Source organism: Octopus sinensis, linkage group LG3, assembly GCF_006345805.1.
Source record: "Octopus sinensis linkage group LG3, ASM634580v1, whole genome shotgun sequence".
Lineage (NCBI taxonomy): Eukaryota > Metazoa > Mollusca > Cephalopoda > Octopoda > Octopodidae > Octopus > Octopus sinensis.
This window is the reverse complement of record NC_042999.1, coordinates 144,570,858-144,596,761: the sequence shown is the minus strand read 5'-3', so window position 1 is coordinate 144,596,761 and position 25,904 is coordinate 144,570,858. Positions and strand designations below refer to the sequence as shown.

The 25,904-nt window shown below is 35.0% G+C and overlaps 2 protein-coding genes across 4 annotated transcripts in view; one reads left to right on the top strand and one right to left on the bottom strand.

Moving 5' to 3' along the window:
* Positions 1 to 240: 240 nt before the first annotated feature.
* Positions 241 to 25,904, bottom strand: part of LOC115209695 (set1/Ash2 histone methyltransferase complex subunit ASH2) — a 172,675-nt gene continuing 147,011 nt past the window's right edge. For both annotated transcript variants that reach the window (XM_029778180.2, XM_029778181.2), the window contains exons 15-18: positions 6,211 to 6,303; positions 3,534 to 3,632; positions 2,287 to 2,349; positions 241 to 822 (exon numbers count right to left, since the gene is read on the bottom strand). In XM_029778180.2, the coding sequence (XP_029634040.1) occupies positions 730 to 822; positions 2,287 to 2,349; positions 3,534 to 3,632; positions 6,211 to 6,303 (348 nt within the window). In that variant the 3' untranslated portion in view covers positions 241 to 729. The remainder of the gene's footprint in view (positions 823 to 2,286; positions 2,350 to 3,533; positions 3,633 to 6,210; positions 6,304 to 25,904) is intronic.
* Positions 16,802 to 25,904, top strand: part of LOC115209696 (DNA ligase 1) — an 83,998-nt gene continuing 74,895 nt past the window's right edge. Inside the window, exon 1 of one of the 2 annotated variants that reach the window (XM_036501454.1) lies at positions 16,802 to 17,270. The gene's annotated coding sequence lies outside the window, so the exon portion shown is untranslated. The remainder of the gene's footprint in view (positions 17,271 to 25,904) is intronic. The other variant, XM_029778182.2, reaches the window with a different exon arrangement.

The following is a 25,904-nucleotide window of genomic DNA, read 5'->3' as shown; positions in this document are numbered from 1 at the left end:
ATATGTGGAAGAGGATAACAAAAGACTGCAACAAGTGTATTGGAAACAATGTATCCAGTCTATGCAAGCAAGAAAAAAAAAAGGACTTTATGATAATGATGATGATGATGACAATAACATAAAAATTTTAAAAAATAATTTAATAGCTAAAGAGTAAAATATTTGGGAAATATTTCATATGATTTGTTAAACAGAAAAACAATTAAAACAATGGAAAAAAACACGTTTTTAAAAGATGAGAAAATTATAAAAAAATAAAAAAAAAAATTTGTTTTTAATGAAAAATATTTGATGTTTTGAATCATGTACATCTAAGAAAATGATGACATTTTTTAAAGATGATAAGCAACAGCTTTGGCTTTGATTCCCCGTTGTAGCTTTTTGCTTTACTCTTGCTTCATATCTGTGGCTTCTAGCTATTGTCAATAGCTCAGTGAGTGATGGCCTCTGCTGTGCTGGTATGTTTCTCACTTGACACACTTTATTCACAAAGTTAGTTTCCAGTGACATCCGAGTCATGAAACATTTTCAGTTATATCTAAGGCATCTTTCTCTTTAGACTGACTCCAGTAAAATATTAATACTTAAATAATTATAATAATAATGATAATAAAAAAAAAAAATAATAATGATATGGAAAAAAATATGAAATAATGGTATCCTAAGATCAGGTAACTAACTGAAATAGTATTCCCGGGTGAAATCTTTGACTAAATGAAAATGTAAATATCAAAATTCAGGTGTGTTGCCTTCATTTTCAATATGATAGATGACATCAGCCAAAGAATATTCCACCATAGCTTCACCAGCTGCCCTAGACATCTGCAACAGAAGAGATGATGACAATAATAATAATAACAGCAAAATAGCAACAACAACAATGGTTTTCAAATTTGAATAATAATAATAATGATGATGATGATGATGATGATGATGATGATGATGATGATGATGATGATGATGAAGATGATGATAGTTTCAAATTTTGACACAAGGCCAGCAATTTTGGGGGAGGGAATAAGTAAATTACATCAACTCCAGTACTCAGCTGGTATTTATTTTACAATAATAATAATGAAATTATTGTGTATAGTGCTCAGGTGCATTACAACTCATCAAAGGTGCATGTACAGTACACAGAATTATGTACAAAAGTCAAGTATGAGTCATGATATACATGTGTGCATGCATATGAAGGGGTGGAGGATATCAAATGTAGTTTTAGTGAATTTCAGGAAACATGTAGGTTTTAAAGGATGCAATGTTTTGGCACAACCCCAAAAGGAGGAAATGCAAAGTTGGCCCTGGCAAAATTTGAACTGAGAACACAGCGACGGGTTAAATGCCACCAAGCATTTTGCCTGCTAAGCTAACAATTCTGTCAGCTCACCGTCTTAATAATAATGATGATAATGGCCACAAAGATCAATCAATATTTACTATGCCATACGAAAAGCAATTACAAAATATGTGTAAGATAAAGAGTGGGTTGGGCAAAAACAATATATTTAGATTAGGTATTAAGTAAAAGACAAAAAAAAGTGGGATAACCTACTTGAACAGTGATAAGAAGCACCCACCACTTAGTAAAGATTAGGCCATTGCATGACTCTTACTTTAGTTATGATCACCTCCTGCATACTGTGCTTTTTAAAATTGCTTGTCAGTATTTAGGCCAACCCCCAAAGTCTCCCAAATCCTCTCGGTAGCTCATATCCAGCTGCTAATAGACTTCTAGTGTGGGTTTTCACTAAAAGGATATCATTTGAATGTATTTTATGTCAACGTAAGTGTTTTCCTTCTCTTCTTCCATCAGCAGCACATAGCCTCTTCTTCAACATTTGTATCAGTCAGAGATTCTTTCATTGGGATCTGAAGTAGCCTACTTGGTTTTATACAAGACACATTCTTTTACTTTTGTTCTCTCTCTTTTTCTTCTTCACTATCTCTGATGGTTTCCCATATTTCTCTATGCTACACTCTGCCCTATAACCTCATGATGAAGAGCTTTAGATGGTCCTGTACTGAAGGAGATCTATTACTTTCTTGGTACTCTACATTGTTGGCCTCTGGTCTTCTCTTTTGGCTGTGTTTGGAAATCTAATAAGTGGTGTGCTGGAAACAGCTGTAACAACAATCATAGGCATCACCTGTGAGACTTGCAGTTGTTGATGATGTTGCTTCTGATGCCAGACATTTTCTTTAAAGAAATAACTGAAATAAAAGTTTCAAGTCCCCAACCCCATTCCCACAATAGAAATTAGTGTAAACTTTGGAATTACTTACTGGTGTGTAGGGGCCGCAATCCTTAGGTGGATATTTGAAATTAGGTCCAAAATTTACAGAGACCTAGGATATAAATAAAAATAAACTATATATATATATATATATATATATATATATATACACACACACACACCATCATTTAAACATTCACTTTTCTATACTTGTAAGCAGCAGACACAATTCATTGAGGTAGATTTTCTACAGCCAGATACCCTTCATGTCACCAACCCTCACATGTTTCCAAGTAAGATAATATTTCCTCATGATTGGACATGTTCTCATAGAAGATTGGAAACAAGTGACATTGCTTGTATGACAGTGACACTCATTTACAACTCTCAAGTGATGTCAACAAAGAGATGCAAACACAAACACACACACAATTTTTCTATGTACCAAATCCATTCACAAGGATTTGGTTAACTTGAGGCTATAATAGAAGATACTTGCCCAGGGTGCCATGAAGTGGGACTGAACCCCAAACTATGTTGGTTGGGAAATGTACTCCTTAACCACACAGCTAGCCTACACCTAAACACATAATAAAACAACAACATTGACAACAAGAATATGAAAATATGAACCCTGTTTATACCCAAGTCCACTAATGTATTGATTTTGATTCTCTTTTATTTAGGTGGTATTTGAGGGTTATCCAGGAGAACTATTAGATACTGATCAACTTATTCTCATTTGCAGAATAATCTGAAAAACTAAAATTTGCTGAAAGCTTGGAAAGAGTATGTTAGAGTTATATATATAAAAAAAAAGAGAAAGAAAAGTATAATGCTGAATGTATCAGGGTTGTGAGCCCATAAAAGGGCAGCAATTGTCAGAACTAGCTAGATGATAATTAGGGGTAGTCATCAAAACAAAATAAGTACTGAGTATCCAGATGACCACCTCACTGTAAATTTTATTAGAAGTGTGCACAAATCCTTTAACTCTTTAGCATTTAAACCAGCCACATCTGGCCTAAATATTTTACCTATTTTATGTTCAAACTGGCTGTATCTGGCCTCTCACACCTAACCTATAACGTCATTCTAAGAATAAATAATTACATCATCAAAATCTCAAAGCTACAAGATAATGTGTGATTAGTTCAAAACACTGTGAATAAAAAAAACATTACATTAATCTGAATGCTAAAGGGTTAAATATAGTTTTTTGAACTTGCTTAATCCACAGCAAACAAATTTAGAAGAAAGGAAAGAAATATGCAAGATAATGAAATGAATACTTACAGTAGCATTCTTGTATAATGATACAGAAGGGTGGTAGACTCCTTCAAAGATATCAGTAAACATTATCCCTTGAATTTCTCCATTTTTGTAAGTAATTAACTGCAAGATGTGAAAATAGAGTTAGAGTTACAATAGTTAGTTACATCATGTAATAAATATCTATAATAAAATAATACCAGCAGCTGAGGTATAACAAAAGCTTAATACAAAATAATGTGATTTAGAGTTAGAATATTCATATGTAATGTTAACAGTTACACTGTTGAGTGGACTAGTGGTGAAAAGTTGTCAGATTTTAATATTGCTGGAATATTATCAGCCAATGTGTGAACCTCTGTGTAATCATAAAAAAAGGACATAATATTGGATAACATAGCCTTGCATAAGAAAAACAAAAAAGTTTGAAATGCTTATGATGGAAGGATTTTCTCAATTGGGACTGCCAGTAACATACACTCTCAGAAAAGAATTTGAACAGGATCTATCTACTTTAAGGTAAAATGCTTCGGAGAAGTTATAGAGATGAATATTTGGCATGGCGCAGGAGTACAACAGCTAAATACTTTTTTTTAATTGATGGTCATATTAATACTTATCTTGAGCAGATTTTGTTTCTATAGTATTGTTTATTTAGTAAAAAGTTATACACTGATATAAATTCTCTGTGTGCTTAGATGATCATCATCAACATTATCATTGTTATAATCATCAACTTCGTAGTTATTCTAATGTCCACTTTTTCAAGCTTGCTTAGATCAGATGGAATTTGTTGAGGCAATATCCTTTCTTTTACCAATGCTCATTGGCTTCTAAGGAAGGTAATATTTTCCAATGGCCAGACATGTTTACACAGAAATTGGAAATGAAGGACACTGCTTGATGCTGCAGATAGGATCCAAAATGATGTGGTTGGGAAGCAAACTTCTTAACCACTCAGCTATGCCTATACCACTTTGTAAAAGGATAGACTAATTATTTTTATAGAAGGGCTCTTAACTGATGGAAAATTACTTCTTTTAATGCTATACATATACTGATTGGAAAACAACACTTCCATTGAAATATTGGTTTTAAGGAAGGCATTCAAACTTTGAAAATATGTTAAAATATCCCATGATGTACACCTATTCAAAATATACTAACATGAAAAACAGATGTAAAATGGAAAACAAACATGGGCATGTGTGAGCTGGCCATGTTATCTGTATCTGTTAGCTGTAATGTGAAAGATTTTTATTATTGATCACACAGATAGCAATGGACTCTTCTGATATTCTGTAACATATATAGTATTGAGAATAAATTGAGTAAAATTTAGAATATTTGTTTGGGACAATGAATTTCTATCTTTCTATGAAAGGCATATAAGAAATATGAAAACAAATGACAGTGAAACAAGGGCACTGAATGTTAAACAGCTGCAGCAATTGTAAAAATAATGAGTTAATTTGGGAATGATTAAGTGAGAAGAAGTTGAAAACACAGGTAAATGTCAGTGTCCAGTGTATGCAAGTTATATAATTTATGAAAAGTGTCTGTGTTTGAGGTAGGCCAAAATAAACATGGGCAAAGAGTAGTTAGGTTAAGCTTATGAATATTGGATCATATAAATATGGTGTAGAATCAAGATGACTAGAACGATGATGTATTGCTGATTTCTGTAATTTTGACTAATCAATATAGAAAAATAAACTTTAAAATGATAATAAAGCTACTGGCATTAGGAGAGGAACAAATTATGTCTATTTGTTAGAATATAACTTGATGAATATTAAATCCTTAATGAGAAATAACAGACAAGCATTTATAGTTATGTTTTATATATTAGAATGGTTTAAACGACTTTTTAAAATAAATTTAGACATTTCAAAGCTGCATGCCTTTGATATTGCAAATCACTCAAACATGACATAAGTATCTTAGCTATTTTCACTGGGAACACTTACAGAATGTAATGTAGTCATTGTCATCATCAATTACGGAGTATATATATATATATATATTGTATGTATACTAGATAAAATATATACTGGTTCATGTTGGCAAAAGCACTGTAAAGTGGTTAGCATCAGAAAGGGCATCCAGCCAATAGAAACCATGCCAAAACAGACACTGGAATATGATGCAGTCCTTAGAAACATCAGATCATGCCAAACCATCCAATCTATTCCAGCATGGAGCACAGACGTTAAATTATGATAATGAAAATAGTTCACCTCGCAAAATAGATTAGTTCGCTGTGAGGAGAAATCTAATGTTTTAGAAAGGATCTTTTGTTAGAGAAAGATGAGAGATAAAAGATGAAATTTCATTTTTCTTTATAAAGAGTACTGCACAAAAATATCAGGCTTCTTTTTCTCACAAAAACTCATTTATTCCACTTAGGAAACTTTTTTTTTTTACTTGTCTATAATATGATATGTTGTTCTAAGGTTCAGAACTTTGAACAAAAGTTACCAGTTTAATGATTATATTGAGAGATTTGCCTTCTACTCAGCAGATCAGACACTATGCATAAAAAGCTTCCCTATGAACTACTTCATTACATTATACTTGCTAGCCATTGTGGGTATGAGAGGTTCAACTTAATGGCAACAATATTTTAAATGGAAAACGTTACTAGATCATTAAAATATTAGAAATGAATGGAAACAAGAAAATCAGATAATATTATTACCTTGCTTCCAGGGCTAATTTGTAGGTTTTTCTCAGCTTCAGAAACATAATCTTTTTCTTCATAATACAAGTGACTCTTGAACTTCACTAAAGGCTAAAAGCAGAAAATAAGACAAAGTAAAATATTAGTCATCGCATGAAATAGTACACACAGATGTGTCTCTGCAAGGACAAACTTTGTACTAAACTGGAATGATATATAAATTGACAGGAAGAAGTCACTATATAGACAATTATTGATTGTGGTTCAATGAGATAAAACAAAGTTAAATAATGTTATACATAATTTTATTTCATATACTCTACATACAGGTGTATAATATGACTGGGCATACAAGGCGACCCCCAGGATTTCCATTTAAAAAGTGGATTTTGAGCTATACTTGCTGTATAAGACTATCCCAAGTTTTTGTGGAAAATAGATCGAATTCCAAAGGCACAAGCTTCATAGTTAAAGGGGTTCGATGAGCTGTAGCTTCCCCAGCAGCCTCTGAAGCTTCTGCTTTTCTTGTTTCAGTAGCATTTTAACTACATTTCAACCAGCAAACTTTGTATGCAACAATTCTGCAGTCTTGGTTGTTTAAAATTTATCCAGTTCTTTTCAAAAAATGGCCAAATATTGTGAATTACTATAATACACATCAAACATACCTGGCTGGTGTAAACACTACCGTAGTAACGTCACTTAGGCATTAGTTATTTTACAGGAACTAACATGGTGTCAAGTATACCATAGTAACACCATTTACTTGAAATGGATATACAGATTTACTTACGGTATGTATAATATTATGTTGTAATATATTAGAGATGTTATAAAGTACAGTGCAAGTATTTTCTTTAATTTGTAAATTTTGTCTTGCTTCACGAGACTATTGGTCTTGAAACAACGTATCCATTTGACGCTGCTCATGGACCATGTCTGCTACATGCTTCTCTAGAATCAGCCAGTGTGCAGTGCCTCCTCTCATTGCACATTTTATCCTGGGTGTATTCCTAAATAAGTCTTCCTTTAATTTCCAAACTCTTACATCTTGATTACACTGTATTCTCTTGCAGCAGCACAGTTGTTGTCGGACTTGGCATATGCTACCACTTTCAGCTTAAAACCAGCTTCATATTTCCACTGTTTATCACTTGGAGCCATGAGTGGGTTTTGCAGTACCTGGAGATTAATGTTCACCCAGTGAGAATACTGTAGCTAATGAAAGAGTAATAACTCGAGCCTTTTCAAGAAACCCTGTCTATATGTGTTTAAAAGTAACCGGTAACTGTAAGGTTTATTGTGATTGGTCAGACTGACACAAACAGGCCAGTCACAGAAGGTACTGGTACATACGGCTAATCTGCTGTAACAGGTGGATTAGTTACTGTAAACTACACTTGTCCAGAAAACCTTTGGCTGGTGGAGTGCTGCATGAGAGAGCGCTCTAGTGAGATAGTGTTAACAGAACAGACCCTGGGACGTGGCTGAATGGGCTGATTGTTTACATTTTCTGTTCATCAGCTGTTGCAAATGGTGACTGGTGTCTGTCCACTAAGTTTGCTGTGCAGTTATTTTAATATTGCAGTGTGGAAGGTGTTTATAAGCCATTTAAGAAACACACAAAATCCGTTAGATTCACTTCAACATGTAAATTTAATTTGTCAAAATATTTTCGTGGCTTTGAGACCACGACCATATTATGTCTGTGACAATAGACTGTATTCAGCTCAAGTTACATGAGTTGATAGGAAGAAGTCACCATGCTGATAAGCAAAGTACAAGGATTCTATGATATGAAAAGTAAATAATTATGTTAACTAAATAATTATGTTATTGGGCTTGTTTAATATTAACTAGTGAGTCATGAACAATGCCAGATTACTTCCCATGCTGTGCTAGAGGTCTAATCCTTGCATGCATGGAAAAGTGGATCAAAAAGTGGGGATGATAAGAGACTGGAATACTAATCACATGGGGGCAAGTTTAAAATTTATCAGTTATAGCTGTGTTTTACCCCTAAACAATACAAATAACTCTGCTCCAGTTTATCTGGCTTCCAAAAATTGGTTTCATGTGTGGTTCATAGTTTAGTAGTTAAAAACAAAAAAAGGAGAGGGGTGCCCCTGATTCATTCAAACTGGATAAATAGAAGTAAAAAGAGAAGCTGGTATTGGTAGAAATAGTAGACCGTATGACTAAATGTTCCACAGTAATTAGAGTTTAGAGTAGACGCATAATTTGATTTCCATCAGTGTAAAGGATCAATGGACCAAGTGCAGCAAACACGCACTCTTGCTTTCAGTCTTTATCTTGTAGATTGCTACTGCTATTAATATAATGATGTCCCAGAGGATGCTGATTTAATTAGTGCAGACAAATTCAATAAATCAGATTTGTGTATGTATATCAGTTTCAGTAAGTGAATGTATATCTGAAACAAAGGCCAATAGCTCCTTAATTTCTACTCCTTTCTTACTCTATTGACAATGCTTTCACTTCCAGAACTAATGTTACTATATTTCTGTTGGACTACACTGCTGATGTTTCAACTAACTTTGGAAATAATAAAGGATTTATTGAAATAACTTTATTGTTATCAGAGCTGTGGAGTTGGAGTCGGAGTTGTGGAGTTGGAGTCGGAAACAATTAAGGGGTAGCTGGAGCAGAGTCAGTAAAACTATATCAACTCTGATTCTGACTCACAATGTCTTTATTCTTTGATATAAACGAGTTATAACATATAGGCCTTCTCAAAGTACAAGTGTATGCATATGCTTTATGATATATGTAGACCACAATCACTTAATTACATAAAGAGGAGTTGGAGTCAGAGATGCCAATAGTACAGGAGTCAGAGTCGGAGTTGAAGTTTTTTGTTTTGACTCCACAGCCCTGATTGTTATTAAGCTGGTATCTGGAACAAATGAATGAGGAATTTTTAGGGAAGGTTTTAACTTGGATCACTTTAAAACAGTTAATTTGTATTATAAAACTAGGGGGTGGTCTTAGGTAGGTTGGTATAAAAAGGGTTAAATACGAACTATATAAAGAAATCTTGAAATCCATTCCATGGTTTTCTTTTAGTACTAACAATTCTTGTGAATCTATCACATCCAAGTCTGTACTTTCTTCAGAGACCCTACTGTATCTAGTACTTGTATCAAGAATACATCACTATGCATGCATGCATCCATCCACCCATATATATATAGGTGTGGCTGTGCAGTCAAGAAATTTGCTTTCCAACCACATGGTTGTTTTGGGTTCAGTTTCCACTGCAAGGCGCCTTGGTCTTCTACTATAGCTCCAGGCCAACCAAAGCCTTGAGAGTGGATTTGGTAGGTAGAAACTAAAAGAAGTCCATTATATATGCACGTGTGTGTGTATGTTTGTGTCACCTTGTCTTGACATTGCATAAGAGTTGTAACTGAATGTCACAGTCATAAAAGCAATTTTTCATTTCCAATATTCTGTGAAAACATGTCTGGTCATGGGGAACAGGTGAGTGCTGGTGACAGGAAGGGCATCTGACCATAGACAATGTGCTTCAATAAACTCCATCTGACCCATGCAAGCAGAGAAAAAGTAGACGAAAAAAAACGATGATGATGACTTTCAGTTACAAGTTAGAATTTTCATCTCTGCTATGTTAATCTTTAGATAATTGGTCTTTCAATTATTTTTCTGGGTTTGAAACTTTTGCAGAAGCTCTCCATTACATTTGGTAATTACAACCATATATCAGAATATAAAGTTTCAAAGGCTATAAAGTTACACTCTTGCATTACAGATGTGAATGTGTGAAACACTGGAAACAAGCTCTAGATTTCATCAATAGAAATAAATATGAGAAAAACAAAAACAAAAAAAACCCTCATTGAATTTTTAGTGGATTTTAATGGAGAGTTTTGTCTTTTTAAACAAAAGAGGATCTAAGATGAAAAAAAAATGAAGGCATTATCATCCTCACTACCATTGGTGACCACATCACTGCTTGTTGTTAGAACTTCTATTTCTGGTTTGGACACTGAAGGTTATAACAAGGCAGAAACATACTACAGCTACATTTGGTTAGGAAGTGACCCAGATATATAGTGAATTGAATGTAATTAGTGTGGTACTAATAGTTTTGTGTAATTAATTAGAGCAAAGACTGAATGGACTAGACACTGCTCCTTCACCAGGAATGTGCAGCCAACCAAAGAGAGCATCTACTGAACCAGACAGATTGCTAAAGATTAATATACTAAGAGTGGTAATGTGTGCACATACACAAATATGTGTATGTATGTGTATGACTGCACATATATGCACATGTTAATGTGTGTGTGTGTGTGAGAGAGAGAGAGAAAGAGAGGTTATATGGAAAACATAAATTGATATATCTACACACACATAGGTGCAGGTGTGGCAGTGTTGTAAGAAGTTTGCTACCCAGCCATATAGACCTGGGTTCAGTCCCATTGAGTGGCACTATGGGCAAGTATCTTTTACTGCAGCCCTGGGCTAGCCAAAACCTTGTGAGAGGATTTATTAGATGGGAAACTAAAAGAAGCCCATCATATAGATATAGGTATATAGGATATATAGGCTTTATATGTTACTATCTCCATTTGTAACTGAGCGTCACCATCATGCAAGTGGTGTCCTTCATTCCAGTATTCTGTGAAAATATCAGACCATGGGGAAATATTACTTTACTTGGAAACAGGTAAAAGTTGGCAACAGGAAGGGCACTCAGCTGTAGAAAAATCTGCCTCAACAAATTCCATCTGAACTATGACACACACACACACACACACTGGTTGTGTGAGTAAGAAGTTTGCTTCCCAACTAGGTGGTTTTGGGTTCAGTCCCACTGCATAGCACTTTGGACACCTTTTTATTTTAGTTCCAAGCCAAGTGGTAGATGGGAACTGAAATCTAATCTTCTGTGAAAACATGTCCAGCCATGGGGAAATATTACTTTACTTGGAAACAGGTAAAAGTTGGCAACAGGAAGGGCACTCAGCTGTAGAAAAATCTGCCTCAACAAATTCCATCTGAACTATGACACACACACACACACACACTGGTTGTGTGAGTAAGAAGTTTGCTTCCCAACTAGGTGGTTTTGGGTTCAGTCCCACTGCATAGCACTTTGGACACCTTTTTATTTTAGTTCCAAGCCAAGTGGTAGATGGGAACTGAAATCTAATCTTCTGTGAAAACATGTCCAGCCATGGGGAAATATTACCATGTTTGGAAAGAGATGAGGGTTGGAAGGTCATCTAGTCATAAAATATCTACCTCTGTCTGACCCATGCAAGCATGAAAAATAGACATTAAAATAATGATGATGTATGTGTACATACACACACATATTTATGTATTACAACAAAAAATGCAGGAGCATGCATGTTAATATTCTTAAGTTATTATACCTGGAAAAGTACAAAACAAGATTTCTACAGCAGAATTTGCCTAATTTGTCACCTCTAGAGGAAACTAGAAAGTACTTAAGATACTGCACCTGAGAATAACATTTTAAAAATTTAGTATATTTTATTAAAACAAAAATTATAAAAACATTACTGGGTTTTTCCAAAAATAAGTCCATCCGATTTTAAGCATATGGGCTTATATTCAGAAAACCTTTTCATGTATAGCCCTAGTAATTTTTATTATTTACAGGAAAAAAATTATTTAAGTCTGTATTTAAGCTCATGGGCTTATTTTTGGAAAAAGCAGTATTTTAAAAATGAAATAAAATAAAATTAATTTTAAAAAATACAGTAGAATTCGCCTAATTAGTCATCCCTAAGAGAAAATTGAAAGTGACGAATTAGGTGAAGTAATGAATTAGGCTAATTCTACTTTATTAATGCTAACTAATAAATTTTACTTATGATTTATTTGTCGGATTAATTTTTTTCTTTTTTAACATGGAAGAATTGACTGAGCATATAGTTGATCTGAAACCATTTAATGACCATTCTACTGCAATCAATGATTTTTTTTTGTTTTTGTAATGAGATTTCAATTCAAGTGAGAAAAAAACATCTTGTGTAATATTATTTACAATTTCATATTTTATTGTTTGTACTTGACTATTTTAATTGTATACTGTAAAAATTCATGTAATCTGCACACCTGTCTAATTTACGCAGGTGATTTTTCAGGATAAAATTTGTTAAAAAAAAGCTTCTACTCATGTAAAATTTGCACCCATAAGTTTTCAGAATTGCCGATATAGCCAGGGAAAAAAGATTTTCAATTTAGTTGTATTTAGCATAATTTCACTTACTTATAATTAGATTTTATTAAATAAAAATAATTTGTTTAACAGGTATCACATTGAAAGCTATTTAATTACAAAGTGTTTATGTTGTTTACAATAAACTTTATTTACATTTCTTGCCCACATGAGATTATGTCTGATCTTTAGCATACTGCTGTATGTCTTCTCAAATCACAATCACAGGAAAAGTTGTTAATAAGAATTACCAACAAAAACAAAGCTGATAAATATGCACAGGTGTTGCAAATTAAGTTGAATTACCAATAAACATCAGCTTGGATGACACTTTACTCAACCGACAGAGGAAGGTGACTGATCAAACTGATTATGTAAACAGAATATCGAAATTCAAATCCCTTTCACAATTATAAAATGTCAAGCAAACTTAAAAATTTGTCATTACCATTATTGTCAGTATGGGCTGAACTTATGAATTGTTTGCTGTGGAGAAATTAATTATGTTGAATATACATTTGAACGTGGCAATAAAGCTGCTGGAAGGCATTTTAATGTTAATGAAGCCAATGTTTGAAATTAGGGTAAATGGTAAGACAAACTTAAAACTGTACCGAGTTATAAACAGACAAAAATAAAAACATACAATCAAAATTATCCTTATCATTACATTTTTTTCAGTCAGGAATATCCATATCACTATGTATGTCAATGGTGCTCCATTGCGATAGGTAGAAACTCCAAGCAATGTAAAATATGGCCTGGGCCGTGATTACCAGCATGAATGTCATACTTCAAAAAGTAGTTAACCATTTAATGGTTATAGTAAATTTATACAGAAAAAGTAAGCATTATACTGTTCAGCTTAAATAAAAGTCAATTTCATTATATTTAAGCCATTATTTTTTTCTGTAAAAACCTTTTCTGACATTAAATGATTCAACTTCTGGTACAAATGTTTACGTTTTGTACATCTTTTTGCAAAAAAAAAAAAAAAAAAAAATTCTGGAAAAGATCTACTCATGTAATTTATGCAACCCCTAAATTTCATTTTTATTTTTGCCCCCAAAAAGCATGTAAATTAATGGGTTTTTACGGTATTTCAAAAAACATGATTTAAAAAAAATTTTTTATTTAAATTTATTTTTGATTATTTTTGTACCATGTTTTTAAAGATTTACTTGTTTTTTAGATTCTCATAATAAATAAAATAAATTATCTCAAATTTATCTAATATAATGTACATTAATAATTTTTAAAACATTATTCTCGACTGCAATATTTAAAGTACAGTAGAATTTTAATTTTAAGTACTTTTTAGTTTCCTTTAAATGTGACGAATTAGGCAAATTCTACTGTAGAAATCTTGTTCTATACTTTTCCAAGTATAATAACTTAAGAACATTAACATGCATGCTCCAGCATCTTTTATTGTAAGCTACTCTTTTTCCAGGCAATGTAATAAAACTATTAAATATTCTTTTGTTAAAAAAATTTGAATTAAATGAAACCTGCCTGCATATTTATTTCCTTTAAAATTAATAATTTTTTAGGATAATGAGAAATGTAATTATAATTGTGAAAAATAATTTTCTATATTAATGTAATACTAAATTTATCATAAAATCAAGAAATAAATGAGCTATATCTATATATAGTAAGAAGAGCTAGTAAGAAGAGATATTAGAATATATCAACTATATAATAAGAAGAGAATCTGATCATATGAATAGTAAAGCCATGGCTAATATAAAATTTTTAAAAATGCAAAAATACCCAATGCATCCCATCGTAAGGCATAGATTTTTTTGAAAAAAAAAAAAAGAAAGAAAAAAAAAAAAAGGACTCAAAGTTGATTTCAGGAGTTACTCTCCTGTTTTTGACCTCATATATTTTACTGAAACTTTTTTCTACGCAAGCAATTTTCAAATTTTGTAGATGGAAATGTAACTTATGATGTGACCAATCTAAAAATGTAAACCTCATCTAATTTGGTTAAAAACTGAGTTAGTGATAAAGCCTAGTAGTGGTTGTGAGTGAGTAAATGTTGACCATAAGAATATTATTCACACATGGTAGTGTGTGAATGATATAATATATGTAAACTCCAAGCCACTGACAGTTCTCAGTGTTAGATCAGTTCAAATGTCATGGTTATTTCAACTGTCAAACTTATTCACAAGTTACAAGTGAATAGTTGTTAAGCTCACTCCACAACAGCCCCATTGAGCAGACTTCACTATTTTATCCAATGTCCTTCCTTGCTCAACCAGGTAGCGTAGTGGTTCTCAACCATTGTTTTTTCACCTATGGACCCCTTTGATTCCCATTTTATTCTGGTGGAACCCCATAGTCATTCACTGTTTAAAAACTGGTTTACTTCTTTCAAAATTCCCATTTTATTTTTCACCCATTAACTTGTATAGGTTTGCAATAGAACTCAATAAGAGAACATGTTTCAATGGTTGGAAACATGTTTAATTTGTAAAACATTAGAGAAAGAAATGTAGCTGTTTCTTGCAATAAATACATCTAAAGCAAAGTTTTTTTCATGGACCCATAACATACTACTGTAGGTCCCCAATTTATTAATTTTGCTTGTGTGGAGCCTCCAAACTCTTATATGGGTCCTGGTTGAGAACTACTGATGCAGAGAGTCCCTTATTGGTTCATAAGTGGTTGGTTAGCTTGCAGTGCTCTTCTTGACAGTTTGGTGAAGTCACTCAGTCTCAGACCAGATTCTCCATTGGCTTACTTTGCCACTGGATCTGGACTCTGGTTGTGTGTGCAATTGTTGGTGAGCTTCATCAGTTCTTTCCATGTTGAACTCCTCCTGCACCAACCAAGTTTAAAAACCTTCCTTGGCAACAAGGCATTTTCACTATACATGTACAGCTGTATGCAAACATGCTAAACTGATCAGACTGAATAACAAAATAGAAGTCCTACTTATTGTGTGTGTGTGTGTGTGTGTATACTGGAGCAAGGCAGTAATGTGTTCAAGTAGCCCCACCCTACAGGTAAATCACAACTGCAACCTCAATTTTGCTGTACATTTACAATTGTGTTAATAAAGGAAATATAAAAGAATGAGAGACTAACACAAGTACCACCACTGCCACTATCACAACCTTCTTTACCTTGGCATTATAAACTGCTGGAATTCACAACAGCACCAATGTGTAACTTCCTGGTTTCCTCCTGACCTCATACCCCCAAATTTCATCCTCTTCCACACACACACATTCTCTCCCAAATTATCTCTTTCTATAACTCTCTCTCTTCATTCACTGGCTCCAACCACCTCCCTTGTTCATTTGTTTTTGATCTTCTCACTCACCTTCAATCTAGTAACAATGTAACAATCACACACACACACACACACACACACTCTCTCTCTCTCTCATTCACTCACTTATCTATACATGGTGGTGGTGGGTAAAGTAATGGTGTTGACAGAGAAGTTGTTAGCAAGTTGCTAGTTACAATAATAATGGAATCACTGATGGTGATGGCAGTAATTAGTTATGACAGTGATGATGACGATGATAGAAATAGTTTTGATAGTAGAGCAGTTAGTGCCAGGGCTGCCCTAAAGATGATGTCCCATATAAGGAAGCAAGAACTGTTTCCCTGACTATTAGGAGGTGGGTAAGGGAGGAAAGGATAGTTGTGCCTTAGTGTTGCTACTGATATTGTTAGAAGCAATGGAGGGGGTGGGGTAATAGCAGTGTAGTGGAGGAGGGTTAGGTAATGGAATGATGATGGTGATAGATTTTGGCTACTTCAATTTTAACACCAGTCCCATGCTCTTGTTCCCACAGAGAAAAAAAAAAAAAAAAAATAAAGAGAGAAGAAAGAAAAGAAAGTAGTGGCGTCAGTGGTTGAAATGAAATACCATTATAATCAGCAGTTGTTTGCAGGAAGCAGCATAGCTAGGGTGGTTTCAGAAGAGTGAAAAGAGAAAAAGAAGACAGAGGCTGAAAGAAACTTAAAGAAGAAATTAGAAGAGGAAAAGAAACTGCAAGTAAAGGAGAAAGAAAGGAGAAAAGAAAACCTGTAGAAGAAATTTAGAGCAAGAGAAATAAATGCAAAAAGAAAAAAGAACATTGAGATAAAAGAAAAGTCAAAAGAGAAAAAAAAAGAAAGGCTAGAGGAAGAAGAGAAAGACAGTAGAAATTAGAAGAACAAGATGAAGAGAAAGAAGTCAAACAAGCTAAAAGTTGAAGAAGTAGATAGGAAGAAGCTACAATAAAATAGCAGAAGACAGAAATGGTAGCACAGGGGCAGAAGTGCTGGTGTAGTGGGAGGAGAGAGATAGGATACAAGTGAGGAGGAGGGGGAGAGATAAACATATAAATAAATGGCTTTTTACTCTCTTTCTCTCAGGGTGGAAAGGAAGCTATATTGTAACTGGTAAAAACTTTCTGCCTTAGAAATGAGTTGGATGGTTGGCCTTTTTAGCCTTCATTAATGGAAGTCCACAATCACCTTTTGAAGAGGATAGAGTAGATAGATAGAATGTTAGATAAAGAGAGAGAGATAAAATGAGAAGTGATATGAAATAGTGAAGAGATTAAGAAGGGGAACGACAAAAGATACAAAGATAGAAAGAGAGAGGAGTGAAATGAAATAGAATGAGTGAGAGGAGAGAAAGAGAAGGTTGAGAGGAAGGTAAAACACCAGCAGTAATTAGTTACCAAATTCTGACTGTTGAAACAACAACAACAACACAAGTCAGTTCCTCAACTCCAAATAGCAGGACATTATCAATGGGATTATACCACAAATTCAAACAGGTCAAATAAGTTTTGGAAAACTCTAAGATTTCTTAACGATGGTAAGTTGTGTTTTTATAATTCTGCAGCTTAAAAAAACAACAAACAGATAATGAAACTGTAAAAACAACATCATAATATAAAGTAAACAAAACAAACAGTATGAAATCAACACAGAAATCCATCTCTAAATCAATCAATTTATGTCTGTCTGTCTTCCCCCATCCTGCCCAACACATGTAGCTGAATATGTAGGAATGCAGTGAGATAAAAAAAAATTCCTATACCATAAAAAACAAAGCCCTGGATTGTTCTTGTGAATGGATTCTTGTAGCCACAGACAAGTTACTGCTTAAACACTTTCGCTTTGAAATCTATTAATTAGACAAGAATCTACTAGCCACTCTGGACAATTTCTTCAATGAGGGAGGCCTTTAAGTGGTTGTTTATCGTGCTAGAAATGGCAGCTAAAACTTTCTCAAATCATATTCAATAGTCTAAAATCAAAAAAAGACACCGGACATTTTAGTTACTGATACATAGATGAGAGGGTCATGGTTGGAATGTCTTTGCTCATAGATCTGCTCAGCGAGGTCTAAGTAAGATAAACAATAACTCTTAAAACTTGCTCTTTCATCTATGTTTGGCAGTGATGACAGTTTGTTGATAATGTTGATAATATCTATAGTAGTCTTCTTCAGGCTTTATTTATTTACTATAATTTACTATGTCTTTAAACAGATTTGAACACTTAGCCGTATAGGCCACGGTGCTTTAGAAGAGAAACAGAAATGAGATATTGGGATGTTTATACTTTTTCTAGAAAGTCTGAGAAGTGAAGAGAAATGCCTACAGACAGGAATCAAATAGAACCCTAGTAGCAGACTGCATTCCGGGAGTTTACCCCTCATAGTTTTCAGCAGTAAGCCAGTAATAGTAGTAGTAGTGATGGTGGGGTGGTAGTGGTGGATAGGTACCCCAGGTTATTGATACTACCCTGTGAACAAAATTCTTGAAATATTCTGATTCTTCTATGCTCAAAGTGTTTGTAGTACCCTCTCTCTTCCACCACCACTGCCATTCACCTATGTTAAAAGAATTACACTTAAATTATGAACTTTTTGCAAATGAATGGCATGGATGGAGACAGGGCATGGAGGGGTGGAGAGAAAGAGAGAGGAGGAGACACACACACACACACACGATGACGATGATGATGATGATGGAGAAAGTGATTAAAAGTATTTCAAATAAATAGCTGAAATGAAAGTTTTAAGAAACAGGACTGGCAGAATTGTTAGGGCACAGGATAAAATGCCTTGTGGTATTTACTTTGGCTCTATATGTCTTAATTCAAATCCCACTGAGGTCAACTTTTGCCTCTCATACACCCTGAGTCAATTAAAATAAAGTACCAGTCAAATACTGAAGCCAAAGGTATTGACTTGCTCCCCACCCTCAAAATAGTCAGCAGGATTGCTAGCATGCTAGACGAAATGCTTAGTGGCATTTCTTCTGGTTTTTCGTTCTGAGTTCAAATTCCACCCAGGTTGACCTTAGCCTTTCATCTTTTCAGGGTTAATGAAATAAGTATCACTGGAGCACTAGGGTAGATGTAATCGATTACTCACTTTCCTAAAATTTCAGGCCTTGTGCTTATATGGTAGAAAGGATATTATTATTACATACCAACCTGTATTTTGATTTCATTTCTCAATTCATTGGTGCTAATTTTATATTTAATTCTTCCTGGGGTATGTTGATATGAAATAAGAACCAATAATAAACAAAAATCGATACTATTGGCTATAGCCCACCACTACAAATTTGTGGTTTTGAGCCAGAAACATGCCTAAATAATGCCTTTCAATATTAGCTGCATGTTCTGAGTTCAGATCTCATTAAGATCAATATAAGCAATTCCTCACCTCCACCAAATTTCTGGTGGTGTAGGCACCAACACTACCACTACTACTACTACTACAGTAAATTTGCTTTTAAAATTTCTAAGTATGATAAAATAAAGAGCTAGCCAAGTACTGGGTTGAATACAATAAACTGTTCCCTTCCCCAAATTTGATGCCTTGTGCCTATGTAAGAAAACATTATTACTGTTCTATGTGCACTTGTTCAGTGTCCTGGTATTTCTGACTTGCAGAATTATGTTTAGCAGCTGTTGTCTGTTCATTGTGAAGAGCACTCTTCCACCCTCTTTTAGCTGGAAAATGCAAGCAGTTTTCCTCTGTCTTGTGGCAAAAGAGGTTGTGGGGCAAATGAGTTTGAAAGGATTGAAGATAGACATTTTCACTGACTTTTTCAAGTTCCATTCAGAAAGGAAGGTGGTAGGTGGAAAGAGAGGTGTTTTCCTCCAATAAATTTACTGAAAGGAAGGTGAATGATGACACTGGATCTAATCTTAGAATGTTAGATGACATTTGGGAGAGACCACTTGCTTTGGTGGTCAGGGTTGTCTTGGATTTGTGGGGTTCTTTGATTAATCATAATTAGAGGTTCTCCTCAATAAGAAGGATGGCGTCATCAGCTATTTGTATAGTATGTGTACCTTTATTTTTCTCATTTGATTTCTCTGTTAAACACCACACATTACGTAATGTCTTTGAATTATCCTTTCCATCTGATACTCTTGTGGCAAAGACAAGAATTCATTGTCAGTGTCATCATCATCAAACTTTACTGAGGTCAGCGTTGTCTTTCATCCTTTTGGGATTGATAAAGTAAAGTGTAAATTCAGTCCAGAGGCTGATTTCATTGACTAATCCCGTTCCTCCAAACTTCAAGCTTTATACCTATGTTAAAACCATCATCATCATTTTTATAATAAGGTGGTAATCTGGCAGAATCATTAGCATACTGGGCAAAATTCTTAGAGGTATTTCGTCCATCTTTACAACCTGAGTTCAAATTCCACTGAGGTTGACTTTGCCTTTCATCCTTTTGGGGTCGATATAATTGACGTCCCCTCCTCCCAAATTTCAGGCCTTGTGCCTTTAGTAGAAAGGACTTTTATTATTATTATCAAAATTCTGCTGAGGTCAACTTTGCCTTTGATCCTTTTGGATAAAATAAGCACCAGTTGAGCACTGGGGTCAATTTAATTGACTTAACCCCTCCCCTGAAATTGTGCCGATATTATTATTATCATTATCATCATCACCATCATCATCTTTCAAAACAATAGTCAGAAGAAGCATTATACAAAATACTGGAAGATATTCCATTGAATAAGCAGGTTAAGGCTTATGGTACTGTCTGCCATACTTTCAGGATGGTAAACTGCCAAAGCACAGGTTGAAATAGTCAGACATACTTCTGTCTGTACACATGTGCTTCAATATTCCGAGCTGGTAAAATACAAGAGTGATGATCAAGGCTGCTGGAAATGGTATGAATCTGTGGCTGGTCATCACCTTTGTATCATAGTATGTGTAGGTGGTTGGCACAGGGGTGACATGTGGTCAGGAGACAGTCAAGATGGATATGCAAGTCTTAATGACTTCTGAAGGCCACAAGGCCACACTAGAGCAATATGAAGTTAAGGGTGCCAAGATAAAGGGTATGAAACTGATGGTGTGGGACAAAAGACTTAGTTGTTATGTAAGTAAAAACTACTCAAGGGTCTTTTATTTTGAAGAACTGGAAAGATTAGGAAAGCAGAAAAGAGAAGTAAACAGTGATGAGCAGCTGAGTCTGAAGATCAACAGGAGACTCAGTTTCCATCAGTTACAACTTTGGAAATGGAGGTCATCTTTTACCTGGTCCTGGAAACAAGTGAGCAGGTACCCTATTTTTTGACTGAAGCACCACTCCATTTTCTTACAATGAGCAAGGAGAAGAAGAAAAAAAATATTACTGAAATTATAAGAGGTAAAAAGAGAAGGAAAACCTTAAAAGAAAATGTGAATTCCAACAAAAGGTGATGAAAATGTATGAGAAGGCTTATGAAAACTATGCACACGCACACACACATCAAGTCATTTTGTGAATTTCTAGATAAAATATTTTCTGAAGGCTCTTTTAAACATGCAAATGGCATTGTGTTAGTAAAGTGTTCACTATGGGTTTATGAGTATATTATGAAAGAAAGAGAACCTAAGCATGGGATATTCCAAAGCTACCTACCTCAGAGAAAATATTCACGAGATCTTGTACCAGAACTCAGTATGACGAATGGTGGAAGATCAGAATTGTGGTGGTGCTCTGGCCCAACCCAGCCAGAGTATTTCCACCTGAATGTGGACTGATAACCCTAAGTGCTTTATGTGTGTTCCAAATATATATATATATTACTCCACTAAACATAAGCAGCATGCAACTAGAGGCCTCACTATCACCTAGGATCATTTCTGGTAAAAACATGCCCTTAACATAGCTAGTATAGGATCCCAAAAACTAGCCCGTTTCTTCAGGGCAGAAAATATTGAAACCCACCCCCACCCATCTGGTCTTCTGCCATCTTCACTCAGGTATTCCAATTCACTCATCTGTAATATTATCTTTCTCATTATGTTGTACAATAGAATGTGGTATTAAATATCAAACTGTTCTATTATATATTTCTGGTTTTCTTACAGTTGCAAAAGACTAGCATTCTATTCAAGAGTAGATTTGTGTCATATTTACTTACTGCTTAAGAAAACAGAGTTAAGCACTGGCCTTTATGAAAGGATTATTATATTCTATAATTCTCTTTTACAGTAGTAGGAGTCATATAAAGGTGCCATTACACAGAAGTGCTAAGCAAGAAGCAGAAAAAAAAAAAGTTAATGGAAATATTTGAAGCTTTTATAGAAAAGTTACTCAAAGTTAGCTTATTTTCTCTTATGTAGACACAATAACAACAGGAAAAAGTAGTGGTTCACAGCCAATGTTTAGCAACTGACTGATTAAATCAGTACCAAACTTTCATACCAAAACCACTTGAATTTTGCTATGGCATCAGCAATGTTAATCTAATGCCGACTATATTTTCTTTTCTGGAAACTTTTTCAGTCTCTTTAGAGGAAAGACTGCTTACACTAAACACCAAATTGTTTATAAAGAATGTGACTTTAAGCAGAATGCGATTCAAAGCAGACTTGTTAAAAACAGAGTATCTTGTATAAGGAAATTTCATTTTTTTCAAGTTGAGAAGGCAAGAATAACTGTAAGTGGAGTGACTATATCAGTTAGTGACTATAGTGACTACTAATGCTGATGTGTATCTTAAAGGGACTGTCAAAGTATGTGAGGAATTAAGCTCATGGTTGCTGTCTGTTCTAACCCCTAACAACTCTAACATAAATGACAATATTTCAAGTTACATAAAGACAACATACTACCAAAAGTTCAGGAGAATTATAGTAAAAAGCATTTACAAAATGTCCCAGTTGATTCAATCTTTCACTATATCATTTGAGCACTCCTTTTCCCTTTACTCCAATCTTTTATTTATGTCATCATGACAAAAATAATATATAATTTCTATTCAAATTTTATGGTTAAATCATAAAACTTGTAACTTTGCTGTGAAGTGAACTGTGATATTTAGTATCTGCAGTTTGTTGTGCACTGTTAAGCAAAAGCAGAATAACATGTGAAAGCAGAATTTCGCTTGAATTTACAAATTACCTACCCCATCAACTACAGTTAAGACAAAACAATGAGGGAGCCTCTATGTTGTTGCTCAATCTGCTAGAAATAGTAGACAATTTTTTTTAAATCGAAGGCCATATTAGACAATGTCTTTATAAATATATTCAAAAGGATAAAGTACTCATGAGTGGAACAGCTTTGGCGTCCACCAAGGCTCAGCCCTCAGTCCCCTTCTATTCATCATAGTCCTCCAGGCAATAACAGAGGAATTCAAGACGGGTTGCCCCTGGGAGCTCATCTATGCTGATGACCTAGCCCTCATAGCAGAATCACTACTGGAACTAGAAGAGAAATTTCATGTGTGGAAGCTAGGTTTAGAATCAAAAGGCCTTAGAGTCAATGTAGCAAAGACCAAAGTTCTAGTAAGTAGGAAGGCAAACTCACCACACACCCCTTCAGGTAGGTGGCCCTGCTCAATCTGTAGAAAAGGTGTCAGCAGAAACTCCATAAGATGTACCCAGTGTAAGCTATGGACACATAAGAGGTGCAGCAACATCAAAGGAAAATTAACCGAGAAGATAGCTTTCGTGTGCGGCAGATGCATAGGGGCAATAGACACCATTGATACCTAGAAAACATATTCCATTACACTCCTGGGGAGAAACAAGAAATAGTTGATAGTTTCAGTTACTTAGGTGACCAAGTTAGTAGCGGGGGTGGATGCTCAGAGAGTGTTACCACTAGAATAAGAAAAAATAGCTTGGGAAAAGTTTAGAAAGCTTCTTCCCCTACTGGCAACAAAGGGTCTCTCGCTCAGAGTGAAAGGTAGATTGTACGACGCATAGGTGCGAACTGCCATGCTTTACGGCAGTGAAACATGGGCTGTGACTGCGGAGGACATGTGTGTAGGCTCGAAAGAAATGAAATTAGCATGATCCGCTGGATGTGTAATGTCAGTGTCCATGCATGACAGAGTGTAAGCGCGCAGGAGAGACATTTGCATTGGTATGGTCATGTACTATGGATGGATGAGGAGAGATGTGTGAAGAAGTGCTACTCCCGACCCAGGAAAACATGGGACGAGGTGGTCAAGCATGACCCAGGAAAACATGGGACGAGGTGGTCAAGCATGACCTTCGTATGTTGAGTCTCACAGAGGCTATGACGAAAGACCGAGACCTCTGGAGATATGCTGTGACTTCAAAGACCCGACAAATGAAGTGAGTTCATGGTTTGCAGGTGGCCTGCTGTGCTTGCAGAGACCTATTGTGTCAAGTTCATCAACATCAAAATAAAAATCGTATGGATATTGTAGCTATGATACCCATGCCAGTGGCACATAGGGCCTCACAGAGGAAATGACGAAGACCGAAACCTCTGAGATATGCTGTGACTGTGAAGACCTGACAAATGAAGTGAGTTCATGGCTCGCAGGACAGCCTGCTGTGCCAACCTTGGATCATAGAGTGACCCGCTGTTCTTGAGGAGACCTATTGAGTCAAGTACGTCAACACCAACATCAAAATAAAAACCAAATGGAAATTGTAGTAAAGATACCTGTGCTGGTGACACGTAAGAAGTACCGTCCGAACGTGGCAGATGCCAGCGCCGCCTGACTGGCGTACGTGTCGGTGACACGTAAAAGCACCAACCAATCGTGGCCATTTGCCAGCCTCCTCTGGCCCCTGTGCCGGTGGCACATAAAAAGCACCCACTGCACTCACGGAGTGGTTAGCGTTAGGAAGGGCACCCAACTGTAGAAACACTGCTAGATCAGACTGGAGCCTGGTGCGACCTCCTGGCTCCCCAGACCCCGATCGAACCATCCAACCCATGCTAGCATGGAAAATGTACGTTAAATGACGATGATGATGATATAGTTAACTACAAGGTTTAGCTTTCAAAAATCACATCTTTGGTTTGCCTGAACTGCAGCTGTTTTGCCAGCAAAGGAGCTTTTAAATAGTTACTTGACTATCAGCTCACAAATCTTTCCCTACAATCATCCTACTATCTTTAAAATGTAGACCACTTATTTTAAAGTGTTAAATTTTAAATCATCAAGTTCACATTAAAAGTGAGCTGGCTAGACATAGATATATGCTGATTAAATACTTTGGTTAAACTCGAGCTAAGCTGACCTGGACTACCTGATAATAACAAACCCATATGTTTCTTTTGCTCAGCATTCTAATTACACAGCATCAACTGGCATAAGCATCTCTCTTGCATCCAGAAATAATTAAATAAAAATGTAGACTTACTATTTTGCATTTATAACTATTACAATGCCAAGGAAAACATGTTAAATTTTGAATAATATCAATGAATTTAGTGGTGTTGGCAAGAATGTCTAAAAAGATTTGTTGATTTATTTTCACAAGTAGTTTCAGTTACAGACTACTGCAACTGAGAGATAGGATGGGAGTAGGAGCAGAGTCAAAGAATAAATATAGTTACAAGTAGAAATACAAAGACTGATTATGTACAAATCATTTGCAACATATATTACAACTGTATTCTTTTTCTTTCTAACAAAGGAACAGAATTAAATGGAAGCATAGTAGTTTAATATTCCTAGCACCAGTGAAAAATGAAATTTCTTTTGAAATCCTACAAAAAATAGAAGATGCTGTCCATTCTCAAACAAAAGTAATTCAATTTGCAATGCAGAATAATTAAAAACATAAGAGGTTGCAGTACTGTTTTGAGAATTAACTATGTTTTCTAATAGGTAATATGTTGATCTGGTTATTTAACAACAGTCTTCATTGTTTTAATATCCATTTTTCCATGCTGCTACAGGTTGGACAAAGATCAATAGGGTGATAAAGATGAAGTAGGCAACAAGCATTTCAACTTGTTTTATTATTGGTATTTCAACAGCTTGAGCAAGAGCTGGAAGTTTAGCCCCAGTTTTATGGTGTGAAGAAATGAGAAATACTTTTCCAAGTGGATAGGAAGCTAGTCTATCATTGGTAACATTCTCAAATGATCTAGCACCTATTACTGACAGCTAAGTGAACTGAGGCAACAAAGAATAAAATGTTCCACTTCAAAACAATGAGATGCTATATTACAGAGTTGTTTAGAGATCTTGATCT